The 17,448-nt window shown below is 37.1% G+C and overlaps 1 protein-coding gene across 4 annotated transcripts in view; it reads left to right on the top strand.

The window, feature by feature from the left end:
• The window catches only part of LOC135215648 (phospholipid phosphatase 1-like), a 283,884-nt gene extending 274,332 nt beyond the window's left edge, over window positions 1-9,552 (top strand). For 2 of the 4 annotated variants that reach the window (XM_064250569.1, XM_064250570.1), the window contains exon 6: window positions 255-9,552. In XM_064250569.1, coding sequence (XP_064106639.1) covers window positions 255-386 — 132 coding nt within the window. In that variant the 3' untranslated portion in view covers window positions 387-9,552. The remainder of the gene's footprint in view (window positions 1-254) is intronic. The other 2 variants (XR_010314746.1, XM_064250571.1) reach the window with 2 other exon arrangements.
• Window positions 9,553-17,448: the final 7,896 nt, after the last annotated feature.

Below are 17,448 nucleotides of genomic sequence, written 5' to 3'. Positions count from 1 at the left end.
CAAATATTATTCAAGTCTTATCAGTATTATTATTATTTGCATCTCTTCATTTGAGTACAGGTAACCAGACCATTAAATCATTGGTTTCATCATATACATTGTCCTAGCACCAGCCTTTTCCTGTATGAGGTGACACTGCACTGTAGGTGAAGGATTAATGTTTTATGCATGTCCATGCTAATGAAATTACTTTAAACATAATACAGTACGTATTGGATTCTCATATTGCTTTTATCTTCTTCTCTTTGCCCCAGGCTTTGTACTTCTCAGATCTGTTTCCAAGAGAGCTACCAACCTCAGCTAAGAAGAATGAAACTGTCTTTTTGCGAGATTATGCTCATGCAGAAAATGAAGTTCATGCAGCTCGGACAGATGGAGGGGAATAATAAGTATGGTATTTTATTTTCTTGATGCATAATTCATAATTTACCTATGAAGTACATTTTTTATTTTGTGGACTGTTATAGCTTTTACTAACTTTGTTTGTCATTTTTTTAAACTTTATACTATATATTATTAATAGTGTGAAATAAATGCTTTTATGTTAAGTCTTAATACATTAATCAAAGAAGTGAAGAACAAGTTCATTAGCCTTTGACAGTAATTCAGACTTTATGAAAGGTACTGAGGTATGTGTTTGTATGTTTACTTTTTAATAATCAGAAAGGATTCATGTGGGTTACTAGGCAATCAACCTTTTTGATACAGTATCTTGCATGTGAATAGTATGTCACATAATTGTACCCCTTCATATGGGTATATATATTATGGCCAGACAATTCTTACATTGTATTGTGTAAGAAACATTTCAATATTCTCTGTAGAAGAAATTTTTGTCTGAAATACCAAGAATTGAGCAAAACTTTTGATGATCTAGAACCCACCTAAGCACTGAAATTCCTACCACAAATATGGAATACATATAACCATATTTTCAACATAAAATTTTACCATTAAGTTTTCTTTAATTTAAAACAATCATGTTTTGTTTGTTTCTTTAAGTAATGTATGATTCAGAATACATAAATCTGAAAGACCTCATTTATATCATAAGTCTTCATGCATTACTGGAGTACTTTAGATAATGCGGTAATGTATGTATTATGGTATTGCATGGTAATTTTACACTTCACCCACTATAAATAAGTCTTGGAATACTTCAAAAACAAAATTTTTTATATTAAGTGGGCAGTGGTTTCTAAGTTGTTAGAACTTGGGAAGGTTCATTTAGCTTGCTTCAGTTTTCCGTCCTTATGTCAGTGATATTTATAGTCCACAGGTTAAGCCCTCTTGTTTAAGTGATATTTATAGTTCCCAGGTTAAACCCTCTTGTTTTTTTTTAATAAGTGTTCCCATACTTGGTTTTTTTAATAAGTTCCCATACTTCACACAAAGGATCTTTCAAGTCTCACACCTTGCACTTTGTCTCTGTGATTGTGTGGAGCCAAGCAAATACCAATGGTAGTAAATTCCTAAGGAAAAAATTTAATATTGAAGTGTTTGACCAAATTTTTTCCCAAAGGGTTCTTTATTAAAGTTTCCCTGTTATTTCCCCAGATGTTTTATACATTAAAATATATGGTCATTATTAAATATGTAAGAATGCTTCTGCCCAACTACAGTACTGTACAGGTAGTGACCAAACATATGCAACTAGTGTACTGTCAACCTGTTCACCATTAAGTCTTAATTCTGCTTCTTTGTCCTCACACATTTATTTCAATGTACTGATCATCAGTACATTGAAATAAATGTGTTTGGTCTACATATTTCTGCCCATAAACACCCTTGCTCCCCATGCCTTAACTGATGGAGTGAACAGTTAATCACAAAAACAACTATGTGCCTCTCATACCATTATTCTTTAAAAATACCACAAGCCCCTATTGTTGCTGATTTTTTGAAGGAAGCAGTCATCATTTTTTCATAGAAGTATTACAAACTGAGAACCAGTGAGTAACACTTGATTCTGTGCTGATGAAAAACCTGCACAGATATGTTGAAAGCAAGTTCACTTAAGCTGGCTACATTCTTCCCTTCCTAACAGAGTGCTATATTTTATTTTTTCTCTTTTCTTGTATGAGATTTTTGTACATTTCCCCCAGGATCACCCACAGAACAAGCTACATTTTCCATTGATTTGATAGAACTACCCTCGCAAGTCTAAAATGTTCACCATATGTGTTGATAAGAAACTAGGTAGTTACTCTTCCATTGGAAGTTCAGTATAGTATTTGTGCAGGCACGGCATCTTAGTCTTTGAAAATTAATTACTCCTTAGTAACTTTGTCTTCTATATATAATACACTGAGAAATTATTTTGTCAGGTTATTCAGAGTTTTGAAAATAAGTTTAATTTATGATTCATTAAAATCAGGGTTGTGTTCCAACTTAACTAATTAAGACTGTCTATTAATTTTGTATGAATAGCTAACTTTGTATCTGCTAACAATATACTATACCTTGTTAGTTTTATATTTTATCAATGGTACATATTATGTTTGCTGTGTTTCAAAGCATAGATTGCTAGGTAGTCAGGAAATTGAGGTATAAATGCCTTAATCTTTTATAGTATGAAAAGTTGAGAAAGCTTATACGTAGGTGTTTATTTTAGGAGGGATTTTGGTTTTCTATATATATCACTTTGACATTGTACTTGAAGATCCTTATTTTCAATATGACCAAGGATAAATTTACTACCATTTGTATACTTACTTGCTGCTTGTGACAATCACATGTGTTCAAAGTCACCTTTTTGTCAGTTTCTGAAATGCTTCATGACATGCCTCCATAGTGCTATTAAACTAGAGCTTATGATAACCTAACCTCCAGTCTTTCAATTCAGACAGTGTAAAATCTTGTTACTCTCCCTGACTATTTAAGCTTCCTTAGTACCCACCTTTACCATCACTAATGTAGCACAATTTATATGTTAAAGCTTACTTTAGCAAGGTAAACAGTATGTAAACATCAATATATAAATAATGAAAGTGGTACTTGATAAACAGGTTTGACACATGAAATGAAATGAAAGGAAAAAGAAATAAAATTGAAGGAAATATTTGTAGTGTTTTAAGTTTTAATGTTTTTTGTTGAAGTAAATTTTTGTATTTAAGGAAGTACCATATTTCCTGGCACCGAAGACACACTGACCTCAAAGATGCCCCCAATTTTGACTAGCAAATATGAAAGATTAAAAATAGGCCCAAGCACTTCACAACTTATTGTAATTTTTAGTTCTTATATATAAAAAAATACTTTTTCTTAGGCTTATTAATTATGAAATTTAATGAGTTCCTTTAAAGTTGATGAACTATTGAAATGAAAAATAAAAAGTGATTACCAAGTAAAATATGTTTCTGAATCCCAGGTAAAGGGAACTGAACACCACAATAGGAAAACTGGAAATTAAGAATAACATTTTACTGCAAATACACTTTGAAGAACCTCTGCACAAATAGAAAAAATAAAACTAGAATCAAGACTAAAATTCATGAAATACTGATAAAATTGGGAACAAATATTTCAGTCTGCAAAGCATGGAAATATTTTGCACACAATCATCATTTGTAAAAGCAACACATGATCATGACTAATTACAATAATATTGCTGTAGTAACATTAACTAGTAAACTATTTTAATTCACCACAATTTTACCTTCATCAGCAAATAACAACCCGAAAGTCATTTGAGGAGAGGGAAAATACTGGTAAGATTTTACCCACTCTTCTGTAACTTACTGTAATCTGCCAATATACAGGAATGAATCTGTAACTACTTGTATGTACATGTACTTTTTTGTTCTTTATGATACTATTGCTTGTTTACTATTTAAAGTAAAATCATATACTTCATTCAGAGGTCATATTCAGTTCTGGTTGCTAAATAGCAAAGGTAATCTACCTCTAGGTGTAGGATAGGCCTATGAAAAGTAAAACATTTGGTCTTTAGTTTTTACAGAAAATTACCGAGACTTATTTAAGAAAAAACATAGTACGTAGTGTCTTTGATGCTGGGAAATCTGGTAGATTGAAGCCCAAGTATTGACAAATCATTAAAGGCATACGTATGTCTTTCAGTATGACTGGTTCATAATTCATATATTTCTGTTCTTTGGTAAAGTTCACTTATTGTTCCTTTGTGCAAGTACCTGTTTGGTTTTACCTCACATTATAACATTATAGGAATCACTAATGTATTTTAAAAGGACTTGAGCCATGTAGTATTTTATATGGTGTTAAAAGGATAATTGTTCCTAACTGTTCAATAATTTTTGTGAATATGTATATTTTCAATTCAGAAGAATGTTAAGCATTGTATATCAAAACAGCAAAGTCCTCACCTCTAAGTGATGAAAATAAAATGCTATGCTTCTGACAGAAATTGAGTAGGGACCTTTGTGCAATGTGTTCACTGCTTTTCACAGAGCTAGTAAAAAAAAAAAGTGGTTTCATATCATATACTTTAGGAATACATTAATCTCTTAACATTGGAATTGACAAGTAAATCTTTATTCACCATAGAAGAAAGGAGAAGGAAAGAGCTGAATAACCTATAAGCCAAAGCTGTGAATTGTAACAACAGAGATAAGTCCAGGCTCCATCTTAATGCCAAATACTTTTTACCTCTTCCCTATATGTAGTAGACAGGTTTACATTCTTTGTCCTCTCACACAATATACTTAGATATTTTGCAGTTAAATTATTAGATGCCCAGAGAGTAGCAGAGTACACAGCACCCTTGAGGTTTCATGCTCTGAATTCAGTGAAAATTTAGTATTTAAATTTTATTGCTATTTATGGGTACTTTCTCCCTACAGCCTTTCTTCTCATTGGCCCAGGTAGCTTCTTGATGGAGCAGTATGTATGTTACTCAAAAGTCAAGGGCTCAAATTCTGCCTTGGTCTTGATGTTTGCTGTTGATTTAAGTTAAACTGAGTTTGTGTTGCTGAGTTATGGTATATAACATTGAGTTTTGTTTCCATCATTAATTTCAATTTTAGTTTCATACTGAGCTATTGGAGTGAACCATACACTTCGATAGTCGCTTAAGGGATAATATTGCAAGCTACTAGGAAGATTACTTTTTCTTATTAATATTTTCATTCTTTTAGTTAAATCATCATTGATTTGTTAGCTTTACGTACCAATTTTTTTAGGATTAAAGAACTGAAATGTATTGGGCATTTCTTGAACAACTAATAATTGTATGATTGTGATAATTATTAATCCTCTTTGGTATTGTGCTTTTCTTTAAGATGCTTGCATTGTTATTAAATGGTACATTCTGTGCAGAGAAAGTTTGTTTTAATGGCAAGCTGTGTTGTAAAAGAAGGTTGTAGTGGTGATGGGTTTAGGTTTAACATAGAATTTATACAAGGAAAATGTAATATGAATGTTTTTGTAAAATATAATGGCACAAATTATGTTTTTGAATAACACTTAATCTTTGTGATTTTATAGGTGAACTTCAGTAATTCTGAAATTAGATTTAAGTAACTATGGATGGTTCTTTAGTTGTAGTGTTCTGTGTAAAATAATCTCGATAACTAAATAAAATATATTGCATTTTTAAAGTAAGAAGCTTTATGAAATCAAATACAGGGGTTGGTTTTATCTTCTTTAATTTGAACCATAAACTGGAACCTAAAGATAGAAACTGTAGATTTCTGCCCACAGGTAACTTTATTTGTTTTTTATTTGTTGCCATCCCAGTGTGAGTTGAATAAATTAGCTCAGTTGTCTGGTTAAACTACTTAATAATAATATATGTACATGCTTGTCTTTGGTACTTAAGGCAGAGCATAACTTGCCCTTTAGTGCATTTGAGCCAGATACCACTAAAATATACCTGCTGTGCATTTCAGGGCCGTGTCTAATTGATTTCCGTCAAAATCTTATAAAAAAATTGGATATGGATCGTATTTTGATAATAGCTATTTGAAGTCACAGCCTAATTGGCAAAAATATGCAGTGATGTCTAATGTTGATAATTAAGTCACTTATCAGAGTAAATCAAAGAAAAAAGGGAAGCTTAGCTAAATCTAGCAGACTCATAGATAGAGGCTAGTAAAACATCATTACTGAAGTACCTCCCACTCATTGATACTGTAGTATGACGTACTTTATTAGACATCCCTCCCATATACTTTATGAATGATGACTCAGATGTTGGTAGTAGTAGTATATGGAAGTATTATATTGTTACACACACTCAAACTCCAAAGTAGAATACAGTAAGGGAGTGGGCATCAAATGAGAATATTAATTGTGTAATACAGTTGCATGGGGCAATTCACGTTTCTTTTAGCTTGAAATATGCACCAAGCCGTACACTGAAAACCATTGTTACACGGTCGTAGGGTCTTTGTGGATAAAGAGCAGTATTTAGCCAATGAATAAAAATGTATTATGTAATATACTTTGTTTTTCTTATACACACAGCCATGTAAAGTACTGATAATGATATTATTAATCATAATGATGATTATTATTATTAATAGGGCTAGGTTTCCCAGACCTCTGAGTCTTAAATAGACTCTTCTTTGGCTGGTTCTCAGGGATTAATCCTGAGAAGAATGAAAAGGAAAAAAAATTAAAAAGAAAAAAAACGTATACTTTAAGAAACCTTTTATTTAAAAATTTTATGATTTTGTTAATTGAAAAATCTTTGCTTTAAGCAAGAATACTTTAAATTTTTTAATCATGATGATAATCACATTAATATTCATTTTAGTTATTCTTGTTAATGCGTCGGCAGTGTTTACTATTATGCAAGGTTACCAGGTATATCGGGGCAAAATATACCAAACGCCTGTAAATTATCTTGTTTTCATTTCAGTATGATTGTATTTCACCAATTCCAAATGTTTGTATAACTGATAGTCAAAGGGTAAAAAGAAATTTAATTATAATTGCCATGTTTTCCTATAGTCCGCATAAAATTGTACAATGAAAACAGTAATATTGCCATATGTATATTTACCAAATTCCTTTGCTATAATATTGTCATATGTATGTACTATACCAAATTCTTATTCATCACCCGTGGTATCACCAATGTAAACCACAATAATATCACCATTCTCAACAATGATTTGTTTAGCATTTCCTTCAATACGTATTGTACAAGATGGTCAAATATTTGTGTTTTTGCTATCATTATCATACCACTGGGAACCCTAATATTACGTATGATGTAGTTAAAGTTACAACTAGCCTCTTTCTGGGTGGTTACTAAATTTAGCTAAGTTTCCCTTTAAATTTCTTTGATTCACTCTGATAAGTGGCTTAATTATCAACAATAGACATTACTGAACTGCATATTTTTGCCAATTAGGCTGTGGCTTAAAATAGCTATTTCCAAATTACGATCATTATTATACTACTGGTAACCATGATATTACATCTGATGTCATAGTTTATGTTACAACTGGCCTCTCTCTGGGTGGTTACGTTACAACTGGCCTCTCTCTGGGTGGTTATGTAACAACCAGCCTCTCTCTGGGTGGTTACGTAACAACCAGCCTCTCTCTGGGTGGTTACGTAACAACCAGCCTCTCTCTGGGTGGTTACGTAACAACCAGCCTCTCTCTGGGTGGTTACATTACAACTAGCCTCTTTCTGGGTGGTTGCTAAATTGTTTACCTTATAACTAGCCTCTTTCTGGGTCGTTACTAAATTTAGCTCCCTTCAAATTTCTTTTATTTACTCTGATAAGTGCCTTAATTATCAACATTAGACATCACTGTATATTTTTGCTAATTAGGCTATGGCTTCAAATAGCTGTTTCCAAAATATGATCCATATCTGATTCTTTAGTAAGATTTTATTGACGAAAATCAATTTGACACGGACCTGAAATGCACAGTAGGATATTTTATTGGTACAGATTATGAATTCACTCATTTGCTTCAGAATAAAGCTCAGAAGTAAATTCCTTTAAAGACCATTCAATATTTCGGTGTATTATAACTCAAATTAGAATTCAAAGTGACAGTTAGAATTCAAATGAATTCCTTGATTCTTTTTTAAAAACACGTGTACGTATTACAGTTTCATAACAAATCAAAACTTCACAAAATGTATGTAAGAGAAAATGGTGTATTCTTTTAGGTTGTAAACTAGACAGCATATTCATGTGGATGATGACAACTGTAAAGCTAGAGTGAAATTTCTCCATAAAGTTATAAATTTGGAAGTGAATAGGTCTCAGATTTTTGCTTAACCATTATCATAGCGGTTGGTAATTGATGATGGTATGTCATTCATTGGCTCAAATAAAGGAGAACCCCATTATTTAAATATATGACTACAGTATGATTTACACTTGCTTATGTTTGTTAATGTACTGTTACTTGAATATTAAAATCTTGTTCAGAAAATTATAAAAATTTACCTTTATCAATAATGTTAGCTCAGTGGAAAAGTTTCATTTCTTGAAGTGTCAGAATAAATTAAGGAAGATAGAGCCATATTTCAGGGATCTGAAAAACAAGGGAAAATTTTATAGTTGTAATAGATATTGAATGTTACTCATCGAAATAAAAACTACCCTCAGTTTGACTGTTTTGTAATTCATGTGTATAAACATATACAAAGTATGTTTGAATTTTAATTCATTTGTCATTTTCATACAAAGTACAAGTAGTACAGTGCGAGGTCAATCTTTCTTGCCTAATTTATTATGGCCTATAGATAGAATGAGTGAGATGTTACCTCTTTGCTTTCTGATCTGATTTGAATGTTGTATAGGGGTGTGATTTTCTGTAATATTTTTATTTTTTCCCATTCTTTCTTGCATGTAACTTTTCAGTTACTAAAATTGTCTTACTCCAGTTGTTACCTCATTTTAGAACAAATTCTTTTACCCAGTTCCTTACAAGTTAAATGACTCAGTGGTCTGGTTAAAGTACCTTGCAGTAATAATGTAAAACATGCTGTAACAAATTTAGGATTAAACATAAAGTGTTTTCAAATTTCCTGAGTTTCAGGAAATAGATTGGTGCAAATATGCAAATAAGATATTGTTATGACTTACTAGTTCTTTAGAATTTTTGTAGGGCATTGTATTTAGTTTCACTTTGATAAAATATATTTCTGGGTTGCATTATCTGCTTGTTCTTTTGTAGCAAAAAAGTTTAATTTCTTTCACTTAGAAGTATTGGGATTTATTTTGTAATGCTGTGTAACAGTGTTCAGTCATTTAAATTAAAAACAAACAAAGCAGATTGTGCAATTCCAGTTCCATTTTGCTTTTGGTGTCCATAAACTGTTCATGTTGCCAAAGGTAATTTTGTTTCTTAACAAGAGAACTCGGAGAGTACACCTCTACTGGCTCTTGTATTTGAATAGTTATCTATATGTTTTGTAATATTTCTTCTCACAATTTGTACACAACTCTTAATTTCTGTAGTTAATATGTGTTTATTTTTAGTGACTGGAATAAAAAATTTGTTATACTAGCAGTACCTGTGCGATTGTGAAAAACCATTAAATATTTAACATCTCCCAAAAACTAATCATCAAGGGGTCAGCCCAGTTGTTCACCAAGAATGAACAAAAGCAGTTCTGTCCTCATTATTTTATTAACAAATATGCAATGTAAAGTATTACATCATCACAGCTTTGGAGCAAGGGTAAAAAGCAATGTAAAGGCAAGAAAACTTGTGTGTGTGCTGCAGTTTGCAATACTTGTTTACAGTGCTCTTAAATTCATTGTGATGAAAAGTTTTTTCATTTATATTTTTTCCAGTTTCATAAGATTTTCCAGTGACCATATAGTTTCACATTTCAAGGAATACTAGGCTGGGCCTTTGGCAACAGATGTTAGGTATTAAGTGAAAAAAAAAATGTAGTGTCATAATATATCTGCTTTTTAAATAGTTATAATAAATCCTTTGGAACTTATATGATAAAAATGCATTTCTGCATAAGTACAGGTATGTAAATTACTAAAGTAATATCCAAGAGAATCCATTGAGAGTTACTGGTGCATGATGTAATACACATGAAAATGTCATGCCAAACAAAATGCATTTCCTTGATAGTTTACAGCAACATTACATTAAGTGTCTTAATATAGTAGATGGCATGTAGTGTTTCATGCCTTTAGTGTGTATGATGGCTGCCTCAGTAAAGTGGTGTTTTGTACATTATGAAAGTACAGTAATTTCCTCTACCAACGCTTTATATATGACATCAAAAGTTCTAAATTCCACCAATGTATGTGTGTATTTGGTACAAGTGGTTTCTTATGAAGCCTCTTTTCTTATTCAGGCAGATGTTTACATGATTACAACTAGATAAAGTATAGTACAGCATTTTAGAATTGTTACATTATAAGCATGATAATTGTCATTTTTCATCATAATTTTATAGATTATATAGTTTTTCCATTAAAAGAAGTAAAAAACCGTTTGTTTTCATAATCCACTTCAGGTTCAGTGTAACAAGGGCATCTTTAAACCATTATTTCTCCAGACACTTAGCCACGTCATTGTGTGGGAGTTTTAGCAAGCAACTACATTTAGTCCAAATCATAATTGTTCATATACGGAACAAACTTTGGTCTTAACATAAGGATAATTCTTTGGCACTAGCTGGAGTCCAGTTAAAAATAACACAAGGGCTTGATGGCAACAGGCATCAGCCAATAGGGGAGTAGAAGGAAGCTACACGACCTACTTTACCCCCGCTACACATCAAATCAGAACAGTCTTCATAGCAAGATAGTTTAGTGCCCACCTTTTGCAAGAAGCCAGTTATTTTGCACTTCTTGCCCTGTGTGATGTTGATTCCAAGTAGTGCTCCCAAATCTAGCATAATCTTATGCTTCTAAGATAATTTTGCCTCAAAATAGCATCTTTTCTAGCATAATCTTCCTGACAAACTCAGATTTCACAATTTCCAACTTTCCAACTTAATCAGAATATGAAAAAATATTTAAATGCATTCTTTCAATGAATGTAGGCTACTCAAATTGTCATGTGCCACACGAGACACATTGTACAGTTAGGTTTCGGAGTTTGAACTTTTGTCGGAGTCTCATATAGACGCAAACTCAGCTGATCTGTGTCACCTGTGGTCCCTGGCCAATGAGATAGTGGGGAGGGAATAAAGAAAACTGGATATGTTAAGTTTGAACCAAACGAGATGCTTAAAACAGGGGGTACAGTAAGTAGGCTAGATATTTATTTCAACTGAAGATGATAATTTCATTTTATTTTGAGGAATGTCCCCCTCATTTTGGGACCACCTTGACATGGTGAGGGCCTCTCGAACCTCTGGAATGTGGTAGATCCATCATCTATCCGACAATATTCGGACCCATTTTTCAGGTGGAACTATTCTGTGGATCTGAGATTCCATGGGGCGCCTGGTTCTAGGAATAGAACTCTCGGCATTCTATCTGGTTTGCATATGATGTGATTAGGATGGGGATACAGTAATTGTATTATCGTAATACTCTTAGTCTTAGCAAGCGAGTTCTGCTTGCACTTGGGCCATACTAATCATGTTATGTCATCCCCTCCCCCTCATTATGGGACCACCTTGACGTGGTGAGGGGACTCTCGAATCTCAGGAATTTTTTCCCAGGTTTGAACCCAAGAGTCCCGTATGACGTTATATATATTTTTGGGTTAATATCTGGATTTTTCCACTTGTCAAAATGTTCAATGTCTAATAATTAAGAAAACATATCATAACTGCAGGAAATGTGGTAGATCCATCATCTACCCAACAATGTTTGGACCTGGTTTTCCAGGCAGAACTATTCTGTGGAGCTGGACACACAAATTCCAGGGGGTCCCTGGTTCTAGGGATAGAACTCTTGGCATTCTGTCCGGTTCGCCCATGACGTGGTTGGAATGGGAATAATTGTATTTTCATAATACTCTTAGTCCTACCAAGCAGGTATTGCTTACACTTGGGCCATACTAATCATGTTATGCCACCCCCTTTTGGGGTAGGGTTGGGATGTGGACATTTGGGAGTCATTTCTCACTTGTGCCATTGGCAGAAGATTTAACTTCACGAAAAGCCAGTGATATCTCTTCAAAAAAGGATTTTGACGTAAGGAAAAATCTATTTCTGGCGATTGGCTCGTGTCGCCAGCGAAATATCCTTTAATCTATTATTTCTAGGGTAAATGTACTAACACATACCAGAGAATAAATAAAATAAAGAAAAAGGTCAGTATAACTGACTCGCTCACCCTCTAGGAGGGTGTCGGTATGAACACTAGGCGAGTGAGACACTACCACGAGCCAAATGCCAATAGAAATCTCCCACTACAAAACCCTCCAAGAGGGGAGCCGTCCCACAGAGAGAGCAGCTCGTACTACTACTACTCCATCCCACGCTCGCGACTGCTGCGCCTCTGGTGGCCATCTGAAGTTAGCAGACAATCTTGAGCGAAGGGAGGGTAGGGGGGTATTTCGCTGGCGACACGAGCCAATCGCCCAGAAATAGATTTTTCCTTACGTCAAAATCCTGTTTCTGGGCTCAGCTCGTGTCGCTTGCGCGAAATCGTACCAGAGAAAACAGCACAAGATTGTAAAGAAAGTAAACAGAATATAATAAAAACAAAATAGGTCTCAAATAAAAGATACAAATAAATGAATGAATATAATTGCTAAAAAGATACAAATACACAGTAAAACAAAATCAGAATTATGCTTAAATTACCCTTAAAACTAATTATGTTAATAATATAAGGTAAATTTACATATATACAAATAGGTAAAATGATTACCTATCATAATAAATCTGTGTAACAACATGTATCAAAATAGAAATAGCAATTAATTATAAAGTTACATAAATATTTGATCAATCACAAAAATATATATCTCAGGAATGTATATGACTTAATATACAAAACCCGTAACCATTGTAATATGATGTATCCTCTAGCATAAAAATAAGGGGATAACATCTATGAGATCAGTATGGTAATCAGCTGTGTGTGTCCCTAACCAGACAAAAGGGACACTATATAATCATAAAGCAGCTAAGACACAAGGTGAATGCTAAGCTAATGAACAAGGTAGGAATAGACGAACTGTTGGGTGAGGCAGGTAGAAAGGAGGACTGAATCTTCTACTATAATCTAACTAGAGTCAGGGGAAACTATGTTACCCGCTGCTACTGCTGGGAATTTCAGAGCTTCCAAGGACTTAAGGTAGTGACGTTTGAACACTGTCGGCGATTTCCATCCGGTATACTTCTTTAAATCATCAAAATTCATATGCTGGAAGTAATTAATTTGGAGGTGGCTACTGCCCTGACATCATGTGCTTTTGGAAAGGAGTCAGGATTGGCTTGTTTGATAAAGTACAGGATTTGTTGCCTGATGCCTTTAGTGGATAAAGTACCACCTTTTTCCCTCCTAAAGAGGGGCCCCGATGAGGAAGAGGAGGTCCTGGATAGAAAGGCTCGTAAGGTTGAAACTGGACAAAGGGAAACATCTTGCGGAAGGGGTAATACCTTCCAAGGTTCCCACCTCATCAAAGGATCTTCATTCTTTGCTAAAAAACTACGTTCCGGAGAAAGTAGCACTTCCCCTGTGGGAAGGAATTGAACATGATCCGGATCTCTGGATAAAGTCTATGTTAAATCCAATTGAAATATCTTTTTCAATGCTGACTTGTTTGTCGTAATAGTGCTAGCTGCTAAACCCTTTTCAAATAAAGATCTGAAAAAGGATATAGCAGAATTAATTGTCATGAATCTGATATCTGACTCCCTCAGGAAGATTGCTAACTTTTTTGACGGCAGCATCATACTGCCTCAAAGTTGAATCCCTTTTATCGGATTCCAGGAAAAGAATATTCTGAGGGTCAATATTCGCATTTCTTTTTGCCGCAAACTTCATGAAATCCATAAAGTTAGGGTTTTGAGAATCCCTGAGGAAGCGAACACAGTCTTCGTTTGTACTGACTGGGAGAGCTTGGGACTGGGGATCCGAAGGGACGAAGGCCCAGTTCCAGAACTCATGGGGTACCAATTGCTCTTCGGCCAGTCTGGGGCTACTAGAGCCACTTGGACCCCTGAATGTCCTGAGTTTGTCTAATACCTTCATAAGGAGATTCACTGGAGGGAAGACGTAAATCTTCTCCCAGTTGTTCCAGTCCAGAGCCAGGGCGTCCGTGGCGTAAGCCAGAGGGTCCAGGTTGGGGGCTACATAACACGGTAGTTTGTGGTTTGCTTGTGATGCGAAGAGATCCACCTGTAGCCCTGGGACTCTTTGAAGGATCCATTGGAACGAACTCTCGTCTAGAGACCATTCCGACTCTAGGGGTATGATCGGGATAGGGAGTCTGCTATGACGTTTCTCACTCCAGCTATGTGGGTGGAGGAAAGATGCCAACTGAATTTGTCTGCCAGGGAGAAGATGGCTATCATGACGTGGTTTAGATGACGCGACTTGGAGCCTCCTCTGTTTATGCAATGTACTACCACTGCGCTGTCCAAGACTAGCTTTATGTGGGGAGTACCTTGGTGGGCGTAATCTTTTCAGAGTCAAGAAAACTGCCATTGCCTCCAGTACGTTTATATGGAAAACTGACGGAACTGGGTGACCAAATTCCTTGAACCTTTTGACTTGGGAGTACCCTCCCAGCCGCTTAAGGACGCGTCTGTAGTGGATGGTGATCCCTGGTGGAGGGAACTGAAGAGGAACTGACACTGACAGATTCTTGACTTTTGCCACGGCCGAAGCGGTTCTTTAGAATCAGAGGCACTGAGGATAGCTTGTCCCTGGACCTGACATTTGCTCGTGAGCGCCAGATCCTGGTTAGATCTTTTAGTTTGGCTTTCATTAAGATGTTCGTTACTGAAGCAAACTGGAGAGAGCCGAGGATCCTTTCCTGAGCTCTCCTGGATGCTAGTTTGTGACTTAGAAATTGCTTGACTGACTTCGCTATTTCTTTCCTTTTGGTGGATGGAATCGACAGAGTGTGTGAGGATAGATTCCATTGAATGCCTAGCCATTGAAAGTTTGACTCTGGAGTGAGTCTTGATTTGGATCTGTTTATCTTGAATCCTAGATATTCTAGGAATGGATCACTTTCAGTGTGGCCTTGTTGCATTCTTCGACTGATGGGGCCCAGATCAACCAATCGTCGAGATACGCTACTACCATAATCCCTTGAGCTCTGAGCTGTTGCACTACTACTTCCGCTAGCTTCGTGAACACCCTGGGTGCCACGTTGAGCCCGAACGGGACTACCTTGAAGGAGAACGTCTGATCTCCTATCTTGAATAACCCAGGATACGGACGGAAGTGTCTTGCAATTAGGGATATGATAGTAGGCGTCTGTAAGATCGATAGAGGTGGTGACGCCCCACGGGAAGTAAGGTCCCGCACCTGTGAGATCGTGAGCATCTTGAACTTGACGCAGCGGATGGCTAAGTTTAAGCGGGACAAGTCTAAGATTACCCTTCTTTTGTTTGAGCCTTTCTTTGGAACGCTGAACAAGCGACCTTGAAATTTTAACCTTTTGACTTGACTATAGCTCCTTTCTGAAGGAGGTCCTCTGCGTACTCTGTCAATTCCTTGGAAGGAAGTTGACGGAAAGGTCTGGCTGGAGGTGGGTTTAGGTTCGTCAACCAGCTCCAACCCAGCCCTTTGACACTATGCTCTGAGCCCACTGGCTGAAGTTCCACCGGTGGCGAAAGTGAAACAGCCTCCCTCCTACCCTGAAGTTCTTCATTGGTGCTGGTAACCCCCTCGACCTCCTCTGAAGTGCTTTCCCCTATTGAAGGGGCCTCCCGATCCTCTCTCCCACGAAAGGACCGCTTACCTCTGCCTCCCTTGTTCGAGCGGTCATACTTCTGAGAAGCTTGACTCTCGAAGGCTTGATTGTAAGCTGGAGAGATGGCGTATGAGGTGGAGGGCTGAGGCTGAGGGGATATCACATAAATAGGCTGTGATTGACCTTTAGACGTGGAGGGCTGGGCTGTCTGCACTAACGGCACTGTAGGAACTTGTTGAGGGAAGCGCGGTTGCTTCTTTTGGTAAGGCTGGAAACGTCTGGGTTTCCTTTGCCCCTTACCTTTTGGTGTCAGGTCTTGCCTTCTCCTAGCCGTAAGACCCCAACGGTCCTTAAGGCTCTGGTTCAACCTCGTAGCCTCTGCCTGGACTTCCTTTACCATAGCCTCTGGAAGAGATCTGCGCCCCAGATGTTAGAAGAGAGTAACCTATTCGGTTCATGACGAATGGTTGCCTCTAGCAGGACATGCTTCCTACAATTCGTTCTGGCAGTGGCAAACTCGAACATATCTGACTGCACCGTTTGAGTCAGGGCTTTGGTCATAAGCTTAAAAATTGGTTCTGAACCATAAGCCATGGTTGCTACCTCAGACATAGCCATCAGGTTGATTGACCTGGCTAGTCGTGTTTTCGAGTCAAATTCCGCTTGAATAAGACTATCAGGGAGCCTGGGCAGCTTTTCACCAAACTGCTCCATAGCACAGTCAGGTTTGAGTTTGCCAGCTGTGAAAGTATTAGGCAAGTCTTCCCACAATTCTCCAATTGAAGGGAGCAACGGAGATGTGGGGTCTGCTTCTTTTAACTGAGGCATGGGTTCCCCTTTCTGAGCTGCTGAGATGGTCGACCTAGCTATCTTGGTTAGGAAAGGGAGCGGGGTACTCCCGTCCATCGTGAAAATGGTAAAGGGACTTTTGAATGGTTGGATCTTGGTGTTCGAAACAGTCCATGTCCTCTAAACATCTTGCGCCATTCTCGCTGAGCCTGGTCTCGAGAATAGAGGACTGTCTCCTTTGGTACCCTGTCATCCCTAACCATAGCCGAAGGCGTGAGCCTAGCGTAGCCTATGAAGGGAGGCTGTAGGCCTTCCGGGTAGAACTCGAAGTCCTCTATTCTTCGAGTTCCAAACTCCGGTATGGAGATGAGACCATCTTGGAAGGGGGCGTATGATGCTACTCTCCAAGGATTGTTATGGAGAAAGCGGGCAGCGAGTCATGCGGGGGAAGCTGAGATCCGCTAGTGTTGGAGGTTGAGGGAGAGGCAAGAGGGGCTTCTCTTAGACCGGCTATAATAGTGTCCTGAGAAGTGATCCTGTCCGACAGACGGGATATCATATGTTCCATACTCGACTTAAGGGAGCCCACTAGGTCGCCCACCTGTTGCAACAGGCCAGCATTGGTGTCCAAAGCCGGAGCTGCTGCGGAGGTGGAGGGGAGACTCTGAATAGGCACCAAAGGTAGTGGAACTGGTGATACTGCCGGGGTGCGGGATTTCTCCTTAGGTTTACTCTTTGAGGACTTTGAGCCGGAGCTAGACCCTTTAGATCTGTCTGGGCCGGGATTACGAGCCGGAGACTTGCGCGAGGAAGAAGACGAGGACGTCTTCTTCGAAGACGATGACGTCTTAGTCAAGGTCATATGTTTGGACTTGATCTTAGGTCTAACCGAAGCCTC

The sequence above is a fragment of the Macrobrachium nipponense genome, chromosome 5 (genome assembly GCF_015104395.2).
Source record: "Macrobrachium nipponense isolate FS-2020 chromosome 5, ASM1510439v2, whole genome shotgun sequence".
NCBI classification, from domain to species: Eukaryota; Metazoa; Arthropoda; class Malacostraca; order Decapoda; family Palaemonidae; genus Macrobrachium; species Macrobrachium nipponense.
The sequence above is the reverse complement of the archived record's forward strand: the minus strand, read 5'-3'. Positions and strand labels throughout refer to the sequence as shown.